This window comes from Pelobates fuscus, chromosome 4 (genome assembly GCF_036172605.1).
Source record: "Pelobates fuscus isolate aPelFus1 chromosome 4, aPelFus1.pri, whole genome shotgun sequence".
NCBI classification, from domain to species: domain Eukaryota; kingdom Metazoa; phylum Chordata; class Amphibia; order Anura; family Pelobatidae; genus Pelobates; species Pelobates fuscus.
Genome location: NC_086320.1, coordinates 342946636 through 342974500, shown reverse-complemented (window position 1 = coordinate 342974500; position 27865 = coordinate 342946636). Strand labels below are relative to the sequence as shown.

At 46.2% G+C, this 27865-nt stretch overlaps 1 protein-coding gene across 1 annotated transcript in view; it reads left to right on the top strand.

Annotated features, from left to right (window-relative positions):
* Window positions 1–855: 855 nt before the first annotated feature.
* The window catches only part of LOC134609086 (ATP-dependent translocase ABCB1-like), a 63597-nt gene continuing 36587 nt past the window's right edge, over window positions 856–27865 (top strand). Inside the window, exons 1-2 of the mRNA XM_063452479.1 lie at window positions 856–931; window positions 1239–1323. Coding sequence (XP_063308549.1) covers window positions 1247–1323 — 77 coding nt within the window. The 5' untranslated portion in view covers window positions 856–931; window positions 1239–1246. The remainder of the gene's footprint in view (window positions 932–1238; window positions 1324–27865) is intronic.

Here is a 27865-nt window from a genome sequence, read left to right as displayed (position 1 = left end):
CGTATGATGTTCTTATTGTGAAATGCTGTGTTTGCTTTACAGCAGAAATAATAGGGCCTGTGTCTTCCAAAAAGTTTCACCTTTGACGCGTCTGTCCCAATACAGCATCCCTAAAGTCGTGCAGATGTGATATAAACACTAATGTTATCAGCAGGTAATAAAAGCCGCAAGCTGCTATACCATTTGAAGCATCTCTTCTCTTGTGGCTTTGGATAAAAGATCTATGTATATGTTAAAATGAAATGCTCACTAATTAAAGCACATTAGTGTATCAAATATCTCAAGTTAATCCCCTCCTATTCTCCTCATAAAAATAATGGTGAATAAAAGAAAGGTGTAAAAAGCTGTAATAGTTGGAAAATTGAAGGACTAGCTGGCTGTGTATAATGATTCAACTGAAAAGAGACTAAAATCCCTCAATATGTACAGCTTGCCCAAATGATACAATTATCCCAAGGAATGTAGAAATAGGAAATGGACAAACTAAATGGGCTCATTAGCTTTTATCAGATTTCATATAATCCCATTTTATGATTAGCAATTTGGTGATAAACTCAAAATGATGCTCTGGGTAGCAAAGTATTAAAGATTGGTGATTTATACAAGTGATACATTTGTGGACCAGCAGCACAGGAAAGGGGGACAGGGAAGGGGACAGAACAGCAGTGGGTGATGTAATACATGCATAATGTATGTTCAGCCCTTTCACATATTAGTATAATGTTATCTGTTACATGTACTGTACAGGCAAACAGTACGCCCTCTTCCTGAACAAAGAGAGGGGCTGGTCTCAGACTCAGCTAGCAATGTGATCTCATTCAACAGAAACTATATAAGACACGTTTAAGGGAGATTTTTTTTTTAAAAAAGGACCTGTCCTGTGCCCAGAAGATTGTTCCATCCAGGGCTGATACTCACTGGTTTATGAAAGGTAAAACTGTCTTTAGTGTTACAAGTGGGGTTTAATATTTCAGAACATTCCATTTGGAGAACTGTGAAGCATGTAACGGTTTGCTAGAGTTTGTTAAACATACAGAGTGCATACAGAGTGAGTGCCTCACTGCTCTGTGCATTATGTTTGAACTTGAACTCTTCTTACTAATTAACCCATGAGTTCCCGAGGGTGTGTTCTGCGCACGTGGGGTCTTTTGTGCTGTTTGTTGATTTCCTGACTTTGGTTGTTATCAGGAGAAAGGTTTGCAGGTTTGAATTTGTATTTATTTTGTTACTGTTTTCAGTTTAGATCATGGACGGTGTCAAGAAAAGTGAAGTAAATGGAATTGAGGAACCAGCAGTGATCATCACAGACCCCATCCTAGAGGAGTGAGTGAAATTGGTCTTTTTAGTCTTTTTTTTTTTTTTTTTATGTCCTTATTTCAGAAAATAATATCCTCGTTCACATACAAGATCTTCGAACAGTTTTACTAAATATGTTCTTTATATTATTATTTGTTTAGTAAATATTTTTTTTAATGTCCTTTATATTTTTAATGTCAGCCTAATAGCTATAATAATAATAATTAATAATTGTGGAGTTTAAATAGTCACAGTTTTAAAAAAATAAAATAAAAGTATTTAATAGTAATGTGATGTAATTCCAGTAAAATACAAGTTTAGCAGGCTAAGATTGCCACAAGGCATATGTATGTATATGTGTTTGTAGTATCAGTTAAGTTAATTACACGTAGCTAAGATACTGTTATCACTGTACTGACCAGGTGCAGGAATGTAAGAACTGGAATTACGCGTCCCTCTCCTTTGTATCAGATGAGCCACGTGGTTAGACCGGATGGATGAGTTTAGACTCTATTTATTAAATAGGTTAAGGGTATGTGTGGGTGTAGTTAATTGTGGGAGGAGCTACAGTGCTATATAAGGAATGTACTCTATGTATTCAGTACTCAGACTTTGCTGTATTTTGGTGACGCTAGTCCCTCTGAGTCCCGATCGGTGATCCAATAAAGAATCTCTTCCTTCCTGAAGAAACCTGTGTCCATCTCTCTGTGCTTGGCTTCCGTCAGTTTCTCCGGTATCATTTGGTGCATTGGCCGGGAAGCTCATCGTTCAACGGTAGCTGAGAGGCAGAGGCGTGAGACGGTCTATCTTTGCCCACGTTCTCTACGGCTGCACCCCTGAACTTCTGCGTGGACCTCCCTTCGTCTCGGCGCCACTGGTCTGTTGTCCAGGAGATCATCGGCCTCTACGTGAGAAGTGCTGGGGTGTCCCCGTCGATGAGTGTGAACTCAGGTTCAGGAACGAGGAGGTAAGACAACTGCTGTTTTAGACGGCAGGACCCACTAGGGGTATACCGATTGTGCGGTAGGCCCAAAGGGGTTTTGAATCAGTGTATCTGCCCCCTCTGTCGGAGGGAAGGAGCGAAGGCGCACCGCTCGATCGAACGCTCTTTAGTCAGACCGTTTGATTTGGTTAGTCAGGCGGGGTCCTGGTGTAAATAGCCCTAGCCGGACACCGGTGTCTTGTCTAGACTAGCGTTCTAGGGTGTATATTACGTTCGCTAGGTCGGAGGGACCGGGAGACTAAGCGGCGCCTGTGTAAATTCGGTTCGCTAGTTCTCATCCTATCTGGGCTAAGTGGGAAGGCGTGTAAATTTGGAACCCACTAGACTTTTGATAGTGCGACTAAGAGGCGCCTGTGTAAATTCGGTTCTCTAGCTCGCTATATATGTGGTGATTGGGCAGTGTGGCTAACCAAAACGGGTGTATATAGTTTTAGGTAGTCCATTCAAGGTACTGGCCAATAGTTTAGTTGGGAATTGTAAATGTGTTAACGATTGTTTAGTAAAGTGTATATCTTGTTAGATAGCGCGAGCTCAGCCGTCTAGCGAGAGTGTTAATAGTGTGTTGCTGTATTATAGTGCACGGTACCATAACCCTGTATATTTACTGACATTATATAATAAGTACTAATCATTGTCGTCCATTGCATGTTTAACACCATAACCACTAATAATTGTATTGTGACCTTAACTTGTGCTTTGACCTATGCTAACCGTACTGTAACCGCTATTTGTAAAAGACGATGTTACTGGGGTGTGTTATAGACGGGTAATTCGTATATAGAGAATTATAGCGTGGGTGACTGTGTAGTTACGCCAAAGGGCATAATATTGATTATATAGTGACTGGTGTAGCAGCTGTGTGTGTACGGGAATTCCCTGAGTGTTTATTGTTATTGTGTACGTTTCACTTGGTAACCGTACCACGTGGTGCTGTTGCCAGAGGAAACGGGTGTGACTGTTGAATAGTACGCGTGTATAGTATTCGTTGTCGACGACGTTCCATTGTTAAGTATGGGTGCGTCGCAGTCAACGATTCCGGATCCCTTAGGATGTATGGTTAAGAATTTTAAAAAGGGATTCAAAGTTTGTGATTTTGGGGTAAAGATGTCTCCTGTACGTTTGGTCACTTTGTGTACTAGGGAGTGGCCTACTTTGGTTGCGGCATGGCCGCCACGTGGCAGTTTGGATCCAACTCTGGTACAGCGCTTACACGTGGCTGTATCGGGTAGGCCTGAACTTTACGGCCAGTTTCCTTATATTGACTGTTGGAGACAGGCCGTAAATGACTCGCCAAAATGGCTCCAGACATGCCACGAGGAGCAGTGTCGCCTCATGGTAGCTAGGACTTGCTCGTCCACTAGGACTGGTGTTAGGCCCATTTTGGACACGCCCCCTGAGTCCGAGATCCCTTTGCCGCCCCCTTACTTTCCGTTAAGAAGAAGTGACGCAAACGCAGGAAGTCCTGCACCCCTCCCCTCATTACCCTCATCCACTTCCGCTTCCTCCTCCAGTACAGGATCCACCCCCCCTCGTACTAAATCTCCCCTTCCGGAACCAGAATCCACCCCCATTAGAAACGAATATCCTGATTTGGCGCCACTTCAGACTTCCGGTCAAGCTTCATCTAGCTCGGCCCGAAGTGTTCTATTCACTACCTTTTCCCAAAACCAACCTCCCACATCCCCATACCCTATCTCTCCCCGACCGGAACCCATGACTGACGCTTCCCTACGTAGCCCCATCCAAACCCGACAGTTGACTGGTGCCCAACAATTAAAGCACTATCAGATGCCTCTTCGTCTGAATCCCGGGTCAGCTTATATCGATGCCGCAGGTCAAATGGCACACGCTGACCCAGTCTTCGTATATGTCCCATTTACCACAACCGATCTTTTAAACTGGAAGACCCATAATTCCTCGTATACTGAGAAACCACAAGCTATGACTGATCTGTTCACCTCAATAGTACAGACGCATAATCCGACATGGGCTGATTGCCAGCAGTTACTAATGACTTTATTTAACAATGAGGAAAGGACAAGAATAAATCAAGCAGCCATTAAAGCATTAGAAGATAGAGCCCGTGCTTTGAACCAAGCCAATCCAGCAGCATGGGCCGCGACACACTATCCCAACACCGATCCCGATTGGAACGTAAATGGTGCTGATATGGTTCAACTCAGAGCCTATAGAGACGCTATAATTGCTGGCATGAAAGCCGGAGGAAAGAAAGCCATTAACATGTCGAAGACAGTTGAGGTGATCCAGAAAAGCGATGAAGCGCCCAGTGTCTTTTATGACCGATTATTGGAGGCATACCGCTTGTATACCCCCTTTAATCCGGAAGACGCAGACAATTCCCGAATGGTTAACTCCGCCTTTGTCAGCCAAGCATACGGAGATATTAAGCGCAAGCTACAAAAGTTAGAAGGGTTTGCAGGTATGTCCATCACCCAACTAATGGAGGTAGCAAATAAGGTCTATATGAACAGGGATACAGAAAGTAAGAAAGAGGAAGAGCGCAAGATGCGTAAAAAGGCTGATATGCTAGCGGTAGCGATCGCAGGCGTAGATAAACGGGGCCCAGATAGAGGCAATAATAGATGGAGTAGGGAGCCTTTGAGTAGGGATCAATGCGCGTATTGCAAGGAAGAAGGGCATTGGAGGAACGAATGTCCGCAAAGAGAGCAGTACGAGAGAGACCAACCCAGGGCAGGCTACGGAAACTTTAGAGGTAGAGCGAGAGGTAGAGGAGGCCCCGGAGGGAGTAATGGTTATAGAGGGAGTAATGGGAACAGAGGAAGTGTTAGGGAAGACAGGTATATTCCAGCAGCGCAAAGGTCCCGCGATAGAGAAGGTAGGGACTTTGTAGGATTGGCTGACACTGTCATGGAGGACTATTGATACCGACCGGGCTCCATCCCCCTTGGTCGAGCGGAGCCTATGGTCGATGTATCAATAGGGGGGAAAAGGAGTGCGTTCATGATCGACACTGGTGCTGAACATTCAGTGGTGACTAATCTAGTTGCTCCTCCATCTGGAAGGACTATTACTGTGATAGGAGCAACTGGAAGAAGTGCTGAAAAACCGGTTCTTAAAAGTCGACTCTGTACATTGGGAGGCCACGTAGTAAAACACCAATTCCTTTATATGCCTGAATGTCCAGTCCAATTGCTGGGACGTGATATGCTATCAAAATTACAAGCGCAGATTACGTTCCTACCAAATGGAACAACATCCTTAAAGTTTAATGGACCTTCAGGTATTATGACTTTATCCGTACCAAAGGAAGAAGAGTGGCGACTTTATACAGTGTTGACTAGCCAAAACCCTAGGAGTGATGAGACATTGTTTAACATACCAGGAGTTTGGGCAGAGAACAACCCACCAGGACTGGCCCGCAATATTCCACCAATAAAAATTGAACTGAAACATGGGGTTTATCCAGTGAGCCTAAGACAATATCACATTCCGCAGAAGGCTAAGAAGAACATCCAATCCTATCTGGATAAGTTCATACGGTATGGTATCCTAAAATTCTGTACTTCCCCCTGGAACACCCCATTGCTGCCTGTTCAAAAGCCCGGTACAGATGAGTATCGACCTGTACAGGACTTAAGAGCAGTCAATGATGCGGTTGTTAGCATACATCCAGTTGTACCTGTAGCGGAATGCAGTAAGCCTGTCCTGCAAAATGCCTGTGTGACTGTGTCCGTATAATTTTTCCCTATGTTAAAATTGCTGTTCGTCTGTTTATTATGTGAATTATATGTTATTCGGTAGTTTCCATCCGTACTACATACGTATGGAAACTACCGAACGGAGGGGCCACCCCGGAGAGAAGTGTGCCAGCAATTAAGGCTCACATTCTTTCCCAAACCACAAGTTAACCGGCATTAACCTTGTGTCTGGGTGGCCGCCATTCGGCATGCGTACACGTGGCGGCGGCCATCTTACGCATGAAAATCCCAGCGGTGTTTGGTCGTCGAGTGCCTGGAACTCAAATCGGACACTCAGACAACCAAACACCGCTGAGACCTCCAGAGCTCCGTAACTGCCGAACGGAGAGACATAACGAATCCCCATTCGGTAGTAATAAAGTACCGAATGAGGGAATCACTATCTAGGCGAATGTAAATGTGGATGGCAATTGTAAATGTCTATTTTAACTACTGAACGGAGACCGACCGCAGGGCCCATTCTCATGGAACCCTTTTCGGATACCAACTCGTGTGCGGTCGGTCAAACTTCCCTTGCCGGTAACTGCCGAACCCCTGGTCCGATCTGGGTGAATTTTGGATATTATATTCACCCAGATCAGGGCTACCCAGCGGTACCCTGATATTAAAGCTATATGATATTTTAGAGGTACATCCAAGTTTGGGGTAAACTACTGTACAACTTAAGGGGATTATGACCCACTCTGAGGGGAGGAGATGTGTGGGAGGTAACAAGAATGTTATTGGTTACTATCATAATTGTTGTAGTTCCCTCCCTTGCATGGGAGCAGGCTTTATAAGAAACCCTGGAATAAACGATAGTTAGTTCTACTCCTGAAACTGTGTGTCGTCCAGTTATTGGGAGTGCTGTGGGGATATTGCTGTACCGTTTTACCTGCTGGAAACTCTGCTGTGGATTTACTAATGACTTGTTCCTGAGCCTTCCTTGGATCTAAAGTGGAGAATAGCTGCGAGAAATCAGCTCTCCGCTACATTGGTTGGCAGCGCTGGGATCCAGACTCACAGAGGAACAAGGATTAATGGAGATTGACCTTTCTACGCTAAAAAGAACCACCTTGAAAGATCTTCTGGAAGCAAAAGGTGTTTCTGCCAGCAGCAAATCCAAAGCAACGCTTATCACCGAAGTAATGGCAGAATACAGAGCAGAGGAGGTCCAGGCCACGGAACAAAGACCTGAAACAGAACAGGAGGAGTTCCAAAGGCAATTACAATACAGACTGGCCTTCTATGGGGAAAACCCACCCACAGAAATCATCTCTAAAACCATGACAGAGGTGCAGGAATTTGTAAAGAGAAACAGGAGACCACAAACACCAGAAAGAGGTACCGCAGGAGCTATAGCACAAGAGGGTAAGCCCAAAATTCCCTACCAAGCTTTTAAAACGTATGTGGAAGCAGAGGAGGATATAGATGCCTTCCTACAGGACTTTGAGAGACTATGTACACTGCATAACATACCAAGGGAAGAGTGGGTACCCATATTAGCGGGACGGCTGTCAGGAAGGGCAGCGGAAGCCTACCGCACTGTACCAGATGTGGAAATTAGGAACTATAACCGGGTGAAAGAGATTATCTTGGCCCGGTATGCAATAACAGCAGAGGCATACCGGAGACGTTTCAGGGAACTGAAAAAGGTGGACAAAGATTCACATGCGGAGTGGGCTTGCCGACTAGAAAGGGCAGCCCTTGGGTGGATGCAGTCGAGTAAAGCGAGGTCCATGGAGGACTTATTACAAATGCTGCTGTTGGAGCAGTTTTATGAGGGGATATCCTCAGAACTGCAGGAGTGGGTGAGGGACCGTAACCCCACCACCCTCACCGAGGCTGCCAAAAAGGCAGATGACTTTATGGATGCTCGCAGACAAACCAAGACAGTGGGTAACAAACCGGCCACGCGGCCACTGGGGGTAAATTCATTTTCTCCTAACCCTCAACCCCCACCAAGATCCCTTCCTCCACCAGCACCAGCCGCAGCGCAGCCGAGATACCGCACACCTGCTTCTGTGCAATGCCACCGATGCCAGAGGTGGGGACATTACCAACGAGATTGTCCGCAGTCCAGGGAACGCAACACCTGGATCCGACCAGGGCCCCCACCACCACCACCGAGAGCAGCAGCGCATCATTACCAGGACGAGGTACCACTTCCCTACAGCTCTGCCGTTCCAGTCACGACTGTGGAACAGTGGGAAGTGCTGCATGAGGCCAACCCCTTACAGGCACAGGCGGATAACCGCCAGCACCATAGGCAAACCGTATATCTGGAAGGGAAGCCTATGCAGGGGCTCAGAGACTCAGGAGCCACCATCACCCTGGTGCAAAGCCATTTGGTTCCAGATAAGGCTAAACTGAATAAGACTGTGGCTGTCAGGGTTGCAGGGGGAGCCGTGTATCGGCTAGACACAGCCAGGGTACATTTGCATTGGGGTGCGGGGTATGGGAATGTGGAAGTGGGACTAATGCCGCAACTACCTGCTGAGGTGGTCCTGGGGAATGACCTGGGCAAACTCACCTCCGCATTTGAACCACAACCTACTGAAGAAGCACACCCAGTAGTCACCAGGCAACAGGCCCGCACCCAACAAAATAACGCACTGCCGGAGGTCCAGGTAAGAGATTCCTCCCCTTCCCTAGACTGTATCCCTTGGGCCCCCCCTGACGAGTTTGTAGCCGAGGTAGTCACTGACCCCACTTTACAGGTATACCGAGACAAGGTCACCTCTATCCAACCGGGGGCGGAGGGGGAAAGATTTGTATGGGACCGACAGTTATTATACCGGGAATCAAGTAAACAAATAGACGGGTCAGACCCCATTACCACAAGACAGCTGGTGGTACCTCAGAGGTACCGAACCGAATTACTCCGGATAGCGCACGATATTCCGCTATCCGGACATTTGGGGGTCAGCCGTACCAGATATCGATTGACCCAGAGTTTCTTTTGGCCAGGGATTAGCCAGGAGGTACGCAGGTACTGTAATACCTGCGACACGTGCCAGAGGGTGGGAAAGAGGGGGGATAAGCATAAGGCGAAGCTGCACCCCCTACCCATAATTGAGGAACCCTTTCATAGGGTTGCCGTAGATATTGTAGGTCCCTTCCGGAAACCTAGCCCCTCGGGCAAACGGTACATCCTGACTGTAGTGGACTATGCCACGCGCTACCCCGAGGCGGTAGCTTTAACTAATATACATGCAGAGACGGTGGCTGAGGCGCTGATGCAGGTTTTCTCCCGGATGGGGCTACCCAGGGAGATCATCTCGGATCAGGGCACTCAGTTCACGGCAGAGGTTACCCAACAACTCTGGAAGTTCTGTAAAATTAAGCCTATAATTAGTGCTCCGTACCACCCCCAGACTAATGGGCTCTGCGAACGGTTCAATGGCACCTTAAAGCAAATGCTCCGAACCTTCGCAGAGACTCACCGAGACTGGGAAAAATTCCTGCCGCACTTACTGTTTGCTTACAGGGAAGTGCCGCAGGAATCTACGGGATTTTCCCCTTTTGAGCTGCTATTCGGGAGGAGAGTAAGGGGACCCCTAGACTTGATTAGAGAGCACTGGGAGGGAGACCGTAGCGTGGACGGTACCCCTATTGTACCATATGTGTTGGCCCTCCGAGATCGCCTGGAAGCACTCACCAAGACGGTAAAGGAAAACCTACAGGCAGCTCAGACGCGGCAGCGCACCTGGTACGATAGAGGCGCCAGGGACCGCAGCTTTCAGGTCGGACAGAAAGTTTTAATTTTAAAACCTGTTCGACACGATAAGCTACAGGCCGCCTGGCAAGGTCCTTATAGAGTGGTAGAACAACGATGTGACACCACGTATATAATTGGCCACTGCGCAGGGAATGGGGGGCGACGCATGATCCATGTGAACATGCTGAAACCTTACCAGGAACGTTCAGAGGAGGTGACAGCGATCTGCGCCCCCACCTCTGAAGAGAGCGACAGCCTACCCCTCCCCGATCTGTTAGAAGACGGACAGCTGGCTGGGGATTTAGGAGCAGTTATATTGGGGGATCGGTTGAGCCCACAGGAGCGTATCGAGGTACAACAGCTACTGCAGGAAAAGCAGGAAACCTTTTCTAATGTACCTGGATACACCCCTCTGGCTACCCACCGAGTAGACACCCCAGGTCAACTCCCCATGCGCCAGACCCCGTACCGCATCCCTGAAGCGGTCCGGGAGAATATGCGCAAAGAAATTGAGGAGATGATACAGTTAGGAGTGATTGAGCCCTCAGATAGTCCCTGGGCATCTCCAGTGGTCCTCGTACCAAAGCGGGACGGCACGACCCGCTTTTGCGTGGACTACAGGAGACTGAATGAGAAGACCGTATCCGACGCATACCCGATGCCTAGGATCGATGAGTTACTAGACCGGATGGCCAGGGGGCAATACCTTACCACGATTGATCTGTGCAAAGGGTATTGGCAGATTCCCCTGGCCCCGGACGCCATCCCCAAGTCCGCCTTTGTCACCCCATTCGGCCTGTACCAATTTAAGGTCATGCCGTTTGGGATGAAAAACGCGCCAGCTACCTTCCAGCGGATGGTGGACCGTCTCCTAGATGGGTTCCAAGACTATACCTGCGCATATCTCGATGATATTGCCATATTTAGCGATACCTGGCAGGAACACTTGGCCCATATAGGAGCGGTCCTAGACAGGATCAGGGAGGCTGGTTTGACCCTAAAGCCAGCTAAGTGTAGTATCGGGATGGCCGAGGTACAGTACCTGGGCCACCGAGTGGGCTGTGGTAAGCAGAAGCCGGAACCCGCCAAAGTAGAGGCGGTATCCCAGTGGCCTACCCCGACGACTAAAACCCAGGTGTTAGCCTTCTTAGGGACAGCAGGGTATTATCGGAAGTTTGTCCCCAATTATAGTGCCCTGGCCAAACCCCTCACTGACCTGACCCGTAAAAACCTTCCCCGCCAAGTAACCTGGACCCCGGAGTGTGAGCAGGCATTCCAAAACTTGAAAGATGCACTTGTTAATGCCCCTGTCTTGGCCGCTCCCAATCCAACTAAACGTTTTCTTGTCCACACAGACGCTTCTATGTTTGGATTGGGGGCAGTATTAAGCCAAGTCGGGGCCGATGGCGGAGAACATCCCGTGGCTTACATCAGTCGCAAACTTTTACCCCGGGAAGTAAGCTACGCCGCCATCGAGAAGGAATGCCTGGCTGTGGTGTGGGCCTTGAAGAAATTGCAACCCTATTTGTACGGACAGGCTTTTTCGCTGCTCACGGATCACAACCCGTTAGTCTGGCTGAACCGGGTGGCGGGGGACAATGCCAGGCTGCTGCGCTGGAGTTTGGCGCTACAGCCTTTTGACTTTAACATTCAATACCGCCCGGGTAAGCAAAATGGAAACGCCGACGGGTTGTCGCGACAAACTGATCTGGAGAAATGATCCGTGAGCACCCCGGTCATCCCCAAGCCGATCCGTGGTGGATCAGACTGTGTATGCCGGCTTGTGGGCAAGGGGGAGCAGTGTAGCGGAATGCAGTAAGCCTGTCCTGCAAAATGCCTGTGTGACTGTGTCCGTATAATTTTTCCCTATGTTAAAATTGCTGTTCGTCTGTTTATTATGTGAATTATATGTTATTCGGTAGTTTCCATCCGTACTACATACGTATGGAAACTACCGAACGGAGGGGCCACCCCGGAGAGAAGTGTGCCAGCAATTAAGGCTCACATTCTTTCCCAAACCACAAGTTAACCGGCATTAACCTTGTGTCTGGGTGGCCGCCATTCGGCATGCGTACACGTGGCGGCGGCCATCTTACGCATGAAAATCCCAGCGGTGTTTGGTCGTCGAGTGCCTGGAACTCAAATCGGACACTCAGACAACCAAACACCGCTGAGACCTCCAGAGCTCCGTAACTGCCGAACGGAGAGACATAACGAATCCCCATTCGGTAGTAATAAAGTACCGAATGAGGGAATCACTATCTAGGCGAATGTAAATGTGGATGGCAATTGTAAATGTCTATTTTAACTACTGAACGGAGACCGACCGCAGGGCCCATTCTCATGGAACCCTTTTCGGATACCAACTCGTGTGCGGTCGGTCAAACTTCCCTTGCCGGTAACTGCCGAACCCCTGGTCCGATCTGGGTGAATTTTGGATATTATATTCACCCAGATCAGGGCTACCCAGCGGTACCCTGATATTAAAGCTATATGATATTTTAGAGGTACATCCAAGTTTGGGGTAAACTACTGTACAACTTAAGGGGATTATGACCCACTCTGAGGGGAGGAGATGTGTGGGAGGTAACAAGAATGTTATTGGTTACTATCATAATTGTTGTAGTTCCCTCCCTTGCATGGGAGCAGGCTTTATAAGAAACCCTGGAATAAACGATAGTTAGTTCTACTCCTGAAACTGTGTGTCGTCCAGTTATTGGGAGTGCTGTGGGGATATTGCTGTACCGTTTTACCTGCTGGAAACTCTGCTGTGGATTTACTAATGACTTGTTCCTGAGCCTTCCTTGGATCTAAAGTGGAGAATAGCTGCGAGAAATCAGCTCTCCGCTACAGTACCCAATCCATATAACCTGCTTGCTTTAATTCCGGGCGGGGCTACTTACTTCACAGTCTTAGATCTCAAAGATGCCTTCTTTTGCCTCCGAATTGCCGCAGAAAGCCAATGTATTTTCGCTTTCCAATGGGAGAACGCTGTAACGGGCTCAAAACGCCAAATGACTTGGACAAGACTGCCCCAAGGGTTTAAAAATTCACCTACCCTATTTGGTTCAGCTCTAAGTCAAGATCTACTGGATTTCGAGTCTATCCCAGGAGAATGTGTATTGTTACAATATGTAGATGACTTGTTGATAGCAGCAGTTACAAAAGAAAAATGTCAGCAAGCAACGCACGATCTACTACATATTCTCTGGAAGGCAGGATACAAGGTGTCCAGGAAGAAGGCTCAGTTGTGTTTGCCAACTGTCAAGTATCTGGGATTCCATATCTCTGAAGGTCAAAGGATTATGGGGCCAGAGAGAAAAGAAGCTGTCTGCCAAATACCAATACCCAAGAATAGAAGACAAGTGCGAGAATTCTTGGGGGCAGCAGGCTTCTGTAGGATATGGATTCCCAGCTATGCGATACTGGCAAAACCTCTGTACGCAGCCATCAAAGGTACAGAGCACGACCCCTTCTTATGGACCCAAGAACAGCAAACGGCATTTGAAGATGTGAAGAAGGCTTTGATGGGGGGGCGGGGCCTGACCGCCAAGCAGACTAGTCGCACTGAGCAGGAGCTCCGTGAAAAAGCCCTGCAATCAAGCGACTTTTAACCAAAAACTCACACTGAACCTCCTAATCAGGCACAGCAAAGCTGCGGTGGCACCCGGGGACTTACCTGACCGGACCACCGGACTCAGAGAGGCACTCTGAAGCAGACGCAGATTTGCGGCCTACCAGTGCGTACCGGCGTGGGAGAGGCGGCCGACCTCCCCGCCGACAGACCAGCGGGAAAATACTGCACCGCTCAAGATCCAGATCACCCCACCCCCCCTGCCGGTGAGGGATATCCCGGCACAAGCAAACGACCAGGCGACAAACACATTAACAGACCCCACATGGGGATGAATAAGCGTATGACCAGACGAGACCTACTGGGCCCAGCCAAAATGGCGGCGTGGACGCAGCACAGGCCCAAGCCCACACCAATTAAACCGCCCAAGCACGCACTGGAGTACATAAACCGCCTAAGTACTTACCTGTGGGCAAGACTCAAGACCCAGAGACAGCTATACAGGATAGCGATGAAAGAGGTGACGGCATGGCTCCGACCGGCCACTCGGCGTAGTCTGCAATGGAACCCACACCGTTACTCCAGAGCGGCCTCCAGAATGCAGCGGAGCCGAAACTCAAAAGGGCGGGCACAAGCACCGGGCCCCCCACGCGAAGCAAACAATCTCACACCACGCAACAGGACCCAGCTTGCCCAGCACTCAGCGGCCCCAAAGACAAACAACCGGCACCTAGCGGTGGTACAACCACACACTCCCGCAGACAGCAGATCGCAGCAAGAACGCACTGGCGGAGGACGAGTCCGTGCTTACAAGCCGCCCGACCGAATGGCACACCCCTGGTGGCAACGCTCACGAGCACTAGAAATACCTAGAAGCCCGGGACCAGTTAAGGGACTCTGCTACTTGTCTGTGGGTGAGATGCAGGAGCATGCGGACATGCGTGGATGGCAGCGAACCCGCACACTGAAAGGTGGACTTACGATATCAGGGGCTAGCAGCCTGCCATCAATGGGCATCGGCTAAACAAACCCACGCACTGGACTATTCAAGGCACAGTTTGGCCTTAGCATCAATTAATACACTGCTATTAGAACGTAATAATATATGCCAGGCAAATTTCCAAGCGTTTTTTTTTTTTTTTAAACGTATTTTAAGCGTCTTTTAAGCATATCTTAGCAATATTAAGCATACTCTCCTAGGGTGCAACGGTTAGGGGCAAATATATATGGTATTATTACAGTCGAGTTACATCATATAACATGTGCCGATCCTGAAAGCTGGCTCATAACGTAACACAAGCGCCAGTATTACCACTAGTCTAAACCCTAATACATGTTGTAACGCTTTAGTCAGCAATAGTCATACTTGGAGAATGCATGAAAATACTCCCCCCTAGGAACATAGGAATAGTGCACGAGAAATGCTTAAAGTTAGCCGGTTTAATGTTATGTTGTGTGCATTTTAGTCATATGATAGCTCTCACTACAGACGCTCGGAAAACTTGGTAATCACTGTGATACACTAATGATTAAGCAGCCTACTCTGATACACAGTCATGATTATAGTACCTCTTAGGCAAACTCACTATGTGCTCTTAGAAAGCTGCAAAAGCTCGTTTCAGCATACTACTTTACATTCATCCTGCCATTAGAATGTATTGATGCCTAGCTCAGAATGATCATATGTGCATTTAACATGAGGTCCATATACTCTACACTTGCCTAAGCCAGACTAACGACCAAACAGGACACCCACTCTCACTTTGCACATAGCCTGTACTACCGACACAACTCACCTACACCACACTCCTCCCTCACACACATCGAACACTCTAACTCTACTCTGGAAACGCATCTACTCTGGAAACTGTTCAGTTAAACTTGTTTTATGTATCCTACTATAAAAAAAAAACGTGCATTTACCCTTGCCACTGTTTACCTTGTATAAAACGTATACGCTGTTGTGGCGTTTATTGTTGCAATGTACTCACCTGCACGACAAAAATAAAGAATTATAAAAAAAAAAAAAAAAGAAGGCTTTGATGAGTGCCCCAGCATTAGGTCTACCTGATCACACACGACCATTCTACTTATATGTACACGAGCAAAGAAGAATGGCTGTGGGAGTATTGACACAGTACTTGGGATCATGGCAAAGACCTGTTGCCTACATGTCTAAGCAACTGGATGCAGTGGCCAGCGGACTTCCACCTTGTCTAAGAGCCGTAGCTGCAGCCGCCCTGCTAGTAGCTGAAGCCGATAAACTCACTCTGGGTCAAGAACTTTATGTACGAGTCCCACATGCAGTACAGACGTTGTTGGATTACAAAGGAAATCATTGGTTTAGTAACAGCCGTATGACCAAGTATCAAGCAATGTTGTGTGAAAACCCAAGAGTGCATTTAGAGACTGTAAACACCTTAAATCCAGCTACCCTTTTGCCGCAACCTACTGAAAGTCAACATGATTGTTTGGAAGTAATGGATGAAGTATTCTCAAGTAGACCAGATCTTCGTGATTTTCCCATCCAGAACCCCGATGTTCAATATTATACCGACGGCAGTAGTTATGTGAAAGAAGGGATCCGCTATGCAGGATATGCAGTGACAACAATAGACAAGGTGATAGAAGCTCGGCCACTGGCGAAAGGAACATCAGCACAAAAGGCAGAATTAATAGCACTAACACGAGCGTTACAATTGGCTGAAGGTTTAAGAGTAAATATCTATACGGACTCTAAGTATGCGTTTTTAACCACTCATGCCCACGGAGCTTTGTATAAAGAAAGAGGACTACTGAATTCAGAAGGCAAAGAAATCAAGTACGCAGCTGAAATCCTACAACTATTGGAAGCAGTGTGGGAGCCGAAAGAAGTCGGTATCATACATTGTCGAGCGCATCTGAGAGGAGATGGTGATGTAACCAAGGGAAATCGGATGGCAGATAGTGCAGCTAAGCGTGCTGCTGAATCAGGAAGACAGGAGTATGTGGGGCATATAGCTGCTCTTATACCAACTCCACTGTCCCAATGGACTCCAGTTTATACAGCTCAAGAAGAGGAGTGGTTAAAGACTGAACCGGGAAAGTATCTGGAGAACAAGTGGTATCAGCTAGAAGATGGAAGAATAGTCATACCAGCATCACTAGCGGTAGAAATTGTCCAAAATTATCACAACGGGACACATTCTGGGAGAGACAGTACTGAAGAATCTCTCAGGAAACATTTCTACATACCAAGATTGTCCAACTTGACTCAGGCCATTGTACGCAGATGTGTAACGTGTGCTAAGAATAATGCAAGACAAGGACCAGTAAAGCCACCAGGAGTCCAGTTTATGGGGGGACTCCCCATGTCCGATCTACAAATAGACTTTACAGTGATGCCTAAATCGGGTGGACATCGTTACCTGCTGGTAATTGTGTGCACCTATTCAGGCTGGGTAGAAGCATGTCCTACTCGTACAGAGAAAGCAGGAGAAGTTGTGAGATTCCTGCTACGAGAAATAATACCCCGATATGGACTACCCTGTTCTATAGGATCGGACAATGGTCCAGCTTTTGTTCATCAGTGCCTACAACAACTGACTCATATGCTTGGTATAAAGTGGAGGCTTCATACTGCATATAGACCCCAGAGTTCTGGTAAGGTAGAGAGAATGAATAGAACTATAAAGAACCAGTTGGCTAAAATGTGTCAGGAAACCCAACTTAAGTGGAACGTTCTCTTACCCATAGCTTTATTGCGAATCCGCAGTACCCCTACCAGAAGGATGGGCCTCTCTCCTTTTGAAATCATGTATGGGCGACCACCTCCCGTACTTGGTAACTTAAGGGGGGACTTGAGTCAGTTGGGAGAAGGAATTACCCGGCAGCAGGTTGTAGAGTTGGGTAAGACTATGGAGGAGGTACAGAAATGGGTACAAGATAGATTACCTGTGAATATTTATCCCCCTGTTCATAGTTATCATCCAGGAGACCAAGTGTGGATTAAAGAGTGGAATAATGTACCGTTAGGGCCCAAGTGGAGAGGTCCTTATGTTGTTCTTTTGTCTACCCCTACAGCAATAAAAGTAGCAGAAGTGACTCCGTGGATACATCACTCCAGGGTTAAACCAGCAGCAGTCGATTCTTGGCAAATTACAGCAGATCCAGAGAATCCCTGCAAGATCCGGTTGAAACGCACTACTCAGTCGGAGTAACGAGGAATTATTGTGGATTACAAATTTTATTGTTACAGGTGTGAGTGAGAAGGCCATAATAAAGCCTGTCCGCTTACCAACACATAGTGTATAAGCCAGGAAAGTCTCGAAGGGACACCTGTGAAGACGAGCAGAACTCCATTCCCTGCAGCCCTCACATCCTGGAAGCTGAGGTTCCATCGCACGGACGAAGACTGAGGATGACGGCGAAAGATGTGCTTTTGATTGTGTTTATTTATATGTGTTTTTATATTCAGGAAGGTAGAGGTACCGACACTCCTAGCTGTGAGGTATGCATTAAGACTACGAGAACAGGTAACCATATTTCCCAAACCCTAATTTGGCATTCTCAATACGAATGTAAAGGAGAGGTATCAAGATGTAGATACCTAAATATAGACTATAGTGTGTGCTATTTAGGAGTAGGAGAACCTAAGTGCTTCAGTCCAGAGTATCAACCTCGTACAATTTGGTTGACTCTCAGGAATGGAGATCCTCAGGGGACCCTAATTAATAAGACGGTGTTAGAATCCGTACATTCTTCGGGTGTTCTGCTATTTGATGCATGTAAGGCGATATCAAGTGGTAGAAAACCGTGGAATGTATGTGGGGATCTTAGATGGGAGAGGACGTATGGGTCTAATGATAAATATATTTGTCCCAGTGGTAAAAATAAATATGTGAGTCCTAGATGCCCAAATAAAGACTATAACTTTTGTCCATATTGGTCTTGTGTGGGGTGGGCGACTTGGGGACAGACAGTAGATAAAGACATGATAGTGACTAAGTTGCCGACTAGCCCTTATTGTAAGTCTATGGAATGCAACCCAGTCCATATACTTATTAATAACCCCGACAAGTTCCTAGATAAGTATGGAAATTTATTTGGGTTTCAGATATACGGGACGGGTTTAGATCCTGGGACATTATTGTTTATAGGAATAGAGACTGATACGGTATCCTCCCAGACTCATCAAGTATACCATTCCTTTTATGAAGAGATGAGTATAGATAATAAGATCCCCCATAACGCTAAAAACCTGTTCATTGACCTAGCTGAAAGTATTGCCGGTAGTCTTAATGTTACCAACTGCTATGTGTGTGGAGGTACTAACATGGGAGACCAATGGCCTTGGGAAGCAAAGGAGGTAATGTCCGGTTCTGAGGCAGTTGACCAACTAATATCTACACAAGCCGATTATCATTTGAGTGTTAGAGGTAAATCTGAGTGGAGATTAAAGACCTCCATCATAGGTTATGTTTGCATAGCAAGGAAAGGAATAATGTATAATACTTCTGTAGGAGAATTAACTTGTCTAGGGCAAAAAGCTTATGATGATGATACTAAAAATACAACTTGGTGGTCGGCTTCAAATGTCTCAGAACCATCTAACCCGTTTGCTAGATATGCCAGTTTAAAGGATGTGTGGTTTGATCTATCCATCACATCTACCTGGAGAGCCCCAGCAAATTTGTACTGGATCTGTGGTAAGAAAGCCTATTCGGAGTTGCCACAGGACTGGGAAGGGGCATGTGTGTTGGGTATGCTCAAACCATCCTTCTTCTTGTTACCGATTGAAACAGGTGAGACTTTAGGTGTTAAAGTGTATGATGTGAATCATAGGAAGAAAAGGGGACCCTTAGAGATAGGCACCTGGGAAGATAATGAATGGCCTCCCCAGCGTATCATAGATTATTATGGGCCAGCCACGTGGGCAGAAGATGGTACCTTTGGTTATAGAACCCCAATTTATATGCTCAACCGTATTATAAGATTACAGGCGGTGGTTGAGATTATTACTAATGAGACCTCACAAGCACTCAATCTTCTAGCGAAGCATAATACCAGGATGAGGACAGCAGTGTACCAAAATAGATTAGCCTTGGATTACCTTTTGGCAGTAGAGGGAGGTGTATGTGGGAAGTTTAACCTGAGCAATTGCTGTCTTCAAATAGATGACGAAGGGCAAGCAATAGCTGAGCTTACTAGCCATATGGTTAAACTAGTGCATGTGCCTACTCAGGTATGGAAAGGGTACAATCCAAGTAGTTGGTTTGGTAGCTGGTATGAGTGGTTTGGAGGGCTTAAGGCAGTGGTAGGTGGAGTCCTACTGATTTTACTGTTGTGTCTACTCCTACCGTGTCTTATACCCTTAGTAGTTAGGTCTGTGCAAAGCCTGATAGGAAGTATAGCAGAGAGGAAGGCTGCTGCACAGATAATGGCGATATATAAGTATAAGGCTCTAGATCAAGGAGAACCAATGCAGGAAGATGAGTGTTAAAAAATTCACATCATAAGATAAGTCTGGTCTGGTTCATGGTAACCTGAGGTATATGCAAACCAAGGTTAAGTGATGCCTCAAGTAATTGTGAAATATCAGAGGCATCAAAGGGGGGAATGTGATGTAATTCCAGTAAAATACAAGTTTAGCAGGCTAAGATTGCCACAAGGCATATGTATGTATATGTGTTTGTAGTATCAGTTAAGTTAATTACACGTAGCTAAGATACTGTTATCACTGTACTGACCAGGTGCAGGAATGTAAGAACTGGAATTACGCGTCCCTCTCCTTTGTATCAGATGAGCCACGTGGTTAGACCGGATGGATGAGTTTAGACTCTATTTATTAAATAGGTTAAGGGTATGTGTGGGTGTAGTTAATTGTGGGAGGAGCTACAGTGCTATATAAGGAATGTACTCTATGTATTCAGTACTCAGACTTTGCTGTATTTTGGTGACGCTAGTCCCTCTGAGTCCCGATCGGTGATCCAATAAAGAATCTCTTCCTTCCTGAAGAAACCTGTGTCCATCTCTCTGTGCTTGGCTTCCGTCAGTTTCTCCGGTATCAGTAAAAGTAAAAACTCATTGCCATCCCAAGATAAATGTTTAGCCTAACTATTTTCAATGATATACCCATTTAGACATGTTTTAGGCACTTGGTAAACATTTTATAGTTTTTGTTAGTATTTTATTCATTTATTCAGAAATCAGCCCTACTTTCCGATTTTCCCCTTAATTCACTCTGAATAAAATCCTAACAGCTTGCTGTGGTGGCTATGGTGGCTATGCCTTCTATGGTCAACAATAGTTTGTTTGAATAAGCGTGGTCAAAGTCCTAGACAGAGTGCTTAGCAGCACAAAACGCGTCAGGCGCTGGTTCCCCTCCCTCCTTGCTACCTGTTTTTGAATTGTTTGATAAAAGGAAATGGTCGTCCTGCACTAAGGGGATGTCATATTGTGGCCACAAAGACAACCTCTGGGGAAGGGTCTCATGACTGTTGGCCTGGGTCAGCTGAAGTCCATATTACGTGGAGATATACCGTAAATGGCCGAGTTAGGTTACAGTTAGAAAGGGGAAACATTCTGCTATCCACCTTTTCTCCTTCTGTCCCTTCTTCTTTGTTCTTCTTTGTTGTTTGTCTTTTTAGTCACAACTTACAGGAGTTCTTGGCCAGTGCTTTTAGAAAATGACTACACCATTGTATGGTGGGTTCTGGGGAGACGTGCCCTGCAGTGGGCGATGGCGAGGCAAGGCAAGGCAAAAGCTCAGGGTTAATTGAAGTTCCAACTGTCTGCCTTGGGGCAGGATGGCATTTTAGTTAAAAGACGATTGTTTAATTATGGTCAAAAGAAATGAACTCAGTGAAGTTGTGGTAAAAGTGCTTAGCCATAAATGTGTCAGTGATGGAAGTGGGGCATTGGTCAATATATCACGCACTCAACATTTGTGGCGAAGTAACACTTCCACATAAACAGTGTTAATTTCATCCATCCTAGATGACATTGACATTACTTTATACTTTTCTTAAATGCTTTCGTATTAAGCTGGAGGGGAGTTCCAGGGGACTATAGGTAGCAAAAACATTACAGTGAGCTGTAGTAATTTTGCTTAAAGTATCGTTTTAAAGTGGAACTGTCACTTCCAGAGAAATGTCAATTTTGTATTCCCTCCCCGCAGAGGCGGCTCTAGACTTTATGAGGCCTTAGGCGAAACTCAAACATGAGGCCCCACTAACAAAAAAGTGTCACATATACACATTGATGCACAGTTTACCTGTGTATGTTCCTGAGAGTGTGTCTGACAGAGTATCCTTGTGTGTGAATGTATGTTTCTGTGAGCATGTTTGCGTTTTTGTCTGAGACCCTATGTGTATGGGGTAGCTGCTGGAAGTGTGTTGTGTGTATGGGGGGGTGATGGTTAGAAGGAGAGGTGGGTGATGGTGAGAGGTGGGTGATGGTGAGAGGGGGTGATGGTGACAGGGATGTGATGGTGTGGGGGGTGATGGTAATGTAAGAGTGAGGGGGTTAATGTGAGAAGGGGAGGTGATGTGAGAAGGGGGGTGATGTGAGAAGGGGGGTGATGTGAGAAGGGGGGTTGATGTGAGAAGGGGGGTTGATGTGAGGGGGGTTGATGTGAGGGGGTTGATGGTGAGGGGTGGTTGATGGTGGGGGGCGTGATGCTGAGGGTGGTGAGGGATGGTGAGGCTGAGGGTGGTGGGAGGGTGGTGAGGCTGAGGGTGGTGGGGGTTGATGCTGAGGGTAGTGGGGGGGTGAGCTGAGGGTGGTGGGGGGTGGTGAGGCTGATGGGGGTGGGGGTTGATGCTGAGGGTGGTGGGGGTGGTGAGGCTGAGGGTGGTGGGGGTTGGTGAGGCTGAGGGTGGTGGGGGGTGGTGAGGCTGAGGGTTGATGCTGAGGGTAGTGGAGGGTGGTGAGGCTGAGGGTTGTGGTGAGGCTGAGGGTGGTGGGGGTTGATGCTGAGGGTGGTGGGGGATGGTGAGGCTGAGGGTGGTGGGGGGTGAGGCTGAGGGATGTGGGGGGTGAGGCTGAGGGTGGTGGGGGTTGATGCTGAGGGTGGTGTGGGGGGTGGTGAGGCTGAGGGTGGTGTGGGGGTTGTGAGGCTGAGGGTGGTGTGGGGGTTGTGAGGCTGAGGGTGGTGGGGGTTGATGCTGAGGGTAGTGGGGGTGGTGAGGCTGAGGGTGGTGGGGGCTGATGCTGAGGGTAGTGGGGGTGGTGAGGCTGAGGGTGGTGGGGGTTGATGCTGAGGGTAGTGGGGGGTGGTGAGGCTGAGGGTGGCGATGCTGAGGGTGGTGGGGGTGGTGAGGCTGAGAGTGGTGTGGAGGGTGGTGAGGGTGAGGGTGGTGATGCTGAGGGTGGTGGGGGTGGTGAGGCTGAGGGAGGTGTGGGGGGTGGTGAGGGTGAGGGTGGTGATGCTGGGGGTGGTGAGGCTGAGGGTGGTGTGGGGGGTGGTGAGTGTGAGGGTGGTGATGCTGAGGGTGGTGGGGGGTGGTGAGGCTGAGGGTGGTGGGGGTTGATGCTGAGGGTAGTGGGGGTGGTGATGCTGAGGGTGGTGGGGGGTGGTGAGGCTGAGGGTGGTGGGGGGTGGTGAGGCTGAGGGTGGTGTGGGGGATGGTGAGGGTGAGGGTGGTGATGCTGAGGGTGGTGGGGGGTGGTGAGGCTGAGGGTGGTGGGGGTGGTGAGGCTGAGGGTGGTTTGGGGGGTGGTGAGGGTGGTGATGCTGAGGGTGGTGGGGGAGGTGAGGCTGAGGGGGGGTTAGATATAGCCTACCTTTACTCCCTGGTGGTCCGGTGGCCACTGCTCCCGGTCTGCAGCTCCGCAGAGCTGCAGACCATGTAATCTCGCGAGATGTCAGAGCGTTGCCGTGGTAACCCGCGGCAACGCTCTGATTGGCCGGTTCTCGCGAGTCACATGGTCTGCAGCTCTGCTCACTGCGGAGCTGCAGACCAGTGTCTGCGGTGGCTGGCTGGCAGCCAGGAGGGGCCTCGCACCCGGCGGCATACCGGGCAAGCCGCCGGGCCCCCTCCTGGTGTCAGGTCCTCGGTCACTGACCGAGGACCTGACACACTCTGCCCACAGGCGGTTTAGGCGGCCGCGAGGCCCCAGCCAGCGCGAGGCCTTAGGCGGCCGCCTAAACCGCCTAATTAGAGAGCCGCCTCTGCCTCCCCGGAGTAAAAAGTACTGTAGCAGTTACTGTGGGGTTTATATGCACTTACCCTCACTGCATTTCCGATTTGTGGGATACGTCCCCAGGTGAGGCCCGTGTCGAGCTTACTCGAGCATCTACACAGAAATGTACGAGTTCATGTACATTCAGACATTCTTTCCTTCGTTAGTGCCATCTATACTCCATGTGCATGGCACTGCAGGGATTAAACTAAGATGGTACCTGCACAACACGTCTGACTAAGTGTATAAAAGGAAACCAGTGGGATTTTGAAAAAATAAGACTAGTGTAACTCGTAGCTAATTTTGAATTCTTATTTGCATGTGTTGAAGTCTCACTAGGGCCAGTTGCTCTTTAAGGGTTATCTATAAACTATTTGGTCAGGTGGAAGGTAACTAACTACCGGTACTTGTTTATAGAAGTTATGAGAACTGTATATACTTCTACATTCCACTTCCCAGTATGGAAATTCGTATGTATGAATTCTGAAATATTTTCAATGCACTTCATCAAGGGTTTGAGTTCCTGTCAATGTATAATATTATTATTCTCATGATTACTTTTATTTATAAAGTTTCTACATTTGTGTTTGAATAAGACTAAAATATTCTTTGTTTAAAGATTTTTTTTTATTAGAAAATAGTCTGAACAAATAAATATTCTCGAGTCTCTGGTCACCATAACAACTTAATCGGAATAAAAGTGTTCTGGTGCTAGGAGGTCCGTGGGTTCAGTTTAAAACAGCTCTTCCATCTTCTGGGGAGTTTGCTGAAATTTGCAAAGACCTCAGACGGTGACATCGCTGCTGGTGGTCCGGTGGCCGGGGGGCAGATTTTCTCACCTGAACCTGACCCTTACCGGGGCCTCTGGGAGCTGAAGTCTCTGCTGTACTCTCATGAGTGCGTGAAAGTACAACATTGAGGTATAAGGAGAATTCTACGATGACAACTGTCAGAATTGACACTGTAGCTCCGCCAAGAGTCTAAGAAAGTCAGGTGGAGGAAATATACAGAGACAAAGCAGTCCTTACTTTTTCTCTGTATATCTTTCAACCTGGTTGGATTTCACTGAAATTACAACACAGTCAAAAGTAGTATTTGCTATAGAGTCTATCTTTACGAAATACGAAATTATTTTTCAGCGGAGGGGGGAGTTACAGTGCCACTTTAACTTTACTGGGTAAACCATTAACGAATGCCTTTTTCTACGAAAAGGCAGAGTTTACATTAAAAGCCTCCAGGGGCAGTCTATAGACACCAGAACCACTACATTAAGTTGTAGTAGTTCTGGTGACTATAGTGTTCCTTTAATTATGTTATTTCAAATGTTATTTCCTATTTTCTTTCTACATGATTTTTTTCTTTTCCAAGCTCTTCCCATACTGATTTATGTTTCTGCGTCCCTCGCTGTTGCTTCCTCCTGCTCTCTAATGCACATTATACTGCAGACCAGAATTACTCTCCCTCATAATTCAGAATTCTGTCTCCTAGGAATGCTGTGCATGATGTCATTTCACTGTTCTCCATTTGTCCTTAGTGGCGTCTATGCTTCACTAATAAAGATTTGAGTCTGACCTTTGTTCCTCTTACTGCTATTGGCTATTAACGTCATTTCAACATTAATTGCATTTTGTGATGTGGTGTCCCTTTCATCTTGTGAATATAACTTTATTTACAACAAAATTAATAGCAAAAGTAGCCGAGCTGTAGAATGAGATGGAGAATTTTGCAATTTGATTTTCAATTCACTATATTCTGGCATTTAGTGAATAAATCCATCTGTATTGCCTGCATGTCATGGTTCACACAAAAGCAGACAAGCTGTCTGGTTCAGACAGTCGGTGAAAACTTCCCAATTGACTTGTTGGTCCCCAGTGTCATAAGACAGAAAAGCTTTGGTTGCCCATACGACGCAGACAGCTGCATCTGTGACAGCTGTAGTTTTATGCTGTAATGCCAAGTGTGTGAGTGACTGCATTCTGACGCAGCTGACACACAGATATCAGTTCAAAGCATAAATCATCTGCAGTGATACACCCCATCCCACCGAGTATCCAGACATTGGTTCACAGGAGAGCCAACGTTTTTGTGAAACTGCTTGTTTGACAAAAATGGGGGAAGTTCACTCATAACCAGAATAATACATGTAGTGGTTATGGTGCTTGGGGGGGATCAGTACATTTTGGTGATTTTGATACAGAGTCTATGGACTCCATGAAGCCATTTTTGAGCTGTATGGCAAAATCCAGTGTATATGTTACAGGCTATGTTTGTTAAAATTTTGCTGAATTGCCTGTGATGGTTACATTAGTCTCTAACCTATGAAAACATAGAGCAACTTAGGGACCAAGTAGGTTAAAATTGTTGATTCTCCATGTATTTCCCATTTCTGGGTATTAAAAGATAGGTTATGCGGCATATGATGGCATACTTGCAATCCCAACAGAAGTCTACGCATTTCGCGAGTCTGGTTAACGTACTCGGTACGAAACACGTAGACTGCTGTTGTGATTTTAACCAACTTTGTCCCTAACATGCTGTTTGTTTTCATATGCTGGCAAATTTTGCCACCTTTCGACAATTAACGAGGAAAAAGTTAAAGGTACAAACAAAAGTTAAAGGTACAAACTACGCATTTCGCGAGTCTGGTTAACGTACTCGGTACGAAACACGTAGACTGCTGTTGTGATTTTAACCAACTTTGTCCCTAACATGCTGTTTGTTTTCATATGCTGGCAAATTTTGCCACCTTTCGACAATTAACGAGGAAAAAGTTAAAGGTACAACAAAAATTGTGGAAATGGCATCCATATTATCTACATTGCATTGTTTTTTCTATTTGCATGAAGAATGTAGCAAACAGATATATATTGTATATATCATAATACCATGCTAATCTACCCTGTCGGAAGAACCTACCCAAGCTATAGAAATCCACGCGTTTCACTATTTTCGGTTAGCTGTGCTTGCTATGGAAATAAATTTCATCCTGTGTTTGTAGTTTTTACATCTCTATCTCAAAACCTCTATCTCACCATGTAGATGTCTGATTCATTTGATTATGCTCACATGCAGACATTCTGCTGCTACCAATACCTTCACGGGTCTTACACATACCTATAACCAAGATATTTGACTATCTTGGTTATAGTTATCTTGCTTTTATACCAACATTTCAGACCCTGTGTAAAGTATTGCAAAATAAAAGACACTGTATATACTGTATAAAGCTTTTCATTTCCCAAATATGTTTGATAAAGAATCAACGAATCAGTAAAAAATAAAAACTGTAAATTTACAAAATTTGAAAGCTTTAAATTTGTCAAAAAAAGAACTACCGTACCCACAATTGCTGTGTTATGATATGGGTATATGCTAGCTATGCACCCCGTGCTCAAATAAATGTTATGCCAATATTTTTTCAAACAAAAACTATTTTGCTAATTTATTAATTCTTTATTTCTTTATTCATTTTTCATTTCCTTTTTTGGAGACTGCTGCTCTTAACCTATGTGTTCTCACACCCTTCAACTGTAATATTTACACAAGATAGCTGTTTTGTCGTTAGCTAGTACGCAACATGTTCAATGGTATAATTAAAAACTAATTTGTTAAAACATTTGACATCCAATATATATTTAGAAATTTAATAATACCTCCATCCAGGTATTATTTTTATAGCTCCATAAAGATTGGCTGATTAGTTATCCTTCTCTTCATGAAAGTGCATTACGAGACATGTCTGGACTTGCAAACTGCATATCGTTTCAAATGGCATTACCCTCCCAAATGTTGGAAGAATCAAAAGTTAGCTCAGACAATATAGAACACATTTAGTTGTATTGAAGTAGTAACATTTAATCTATATTTTTGCCAATCGTAGTATAATTTATATAGATTATAAATTAAAGGGAAACAGTAGTTTAAAATTGCCCATATTTTTAATCCATTATACAGATAGATGTTGCATTAAAACAATAAAAAAATGCGATTGCAATAAAAAAAGAAATAAAAAAAATGACCCACCTGCAAAGATTTTAAGGTTTAAGAGGCTCCACCAATCAGAGGCCTCTCATTCTGGTCTATGGGCTGTGATTTTTTTCCGGTAAATCACATTATGGTATAGCATATTACTGGCCTTTAGAATGGCTGTACTTAACGCTAGAACCTCAAAAAGGCAAACAGCGAGACAGAAACAAGGAGATAGACCAAGGTCAAGGAATTCCAGAACTGAGATTAACCAAGCCGAGAAAGAATAGCCAAGCTGGGTCAGGGACACCAGAAATCAGGAGTCAAAAGAAAGCCGTATCAAAAACCAGAATAAGCCAAATAACTAAAAAAGTGATATTAGAACCACTAAGGAACCAAAAATGGGCAATGTGCTCGAGGGT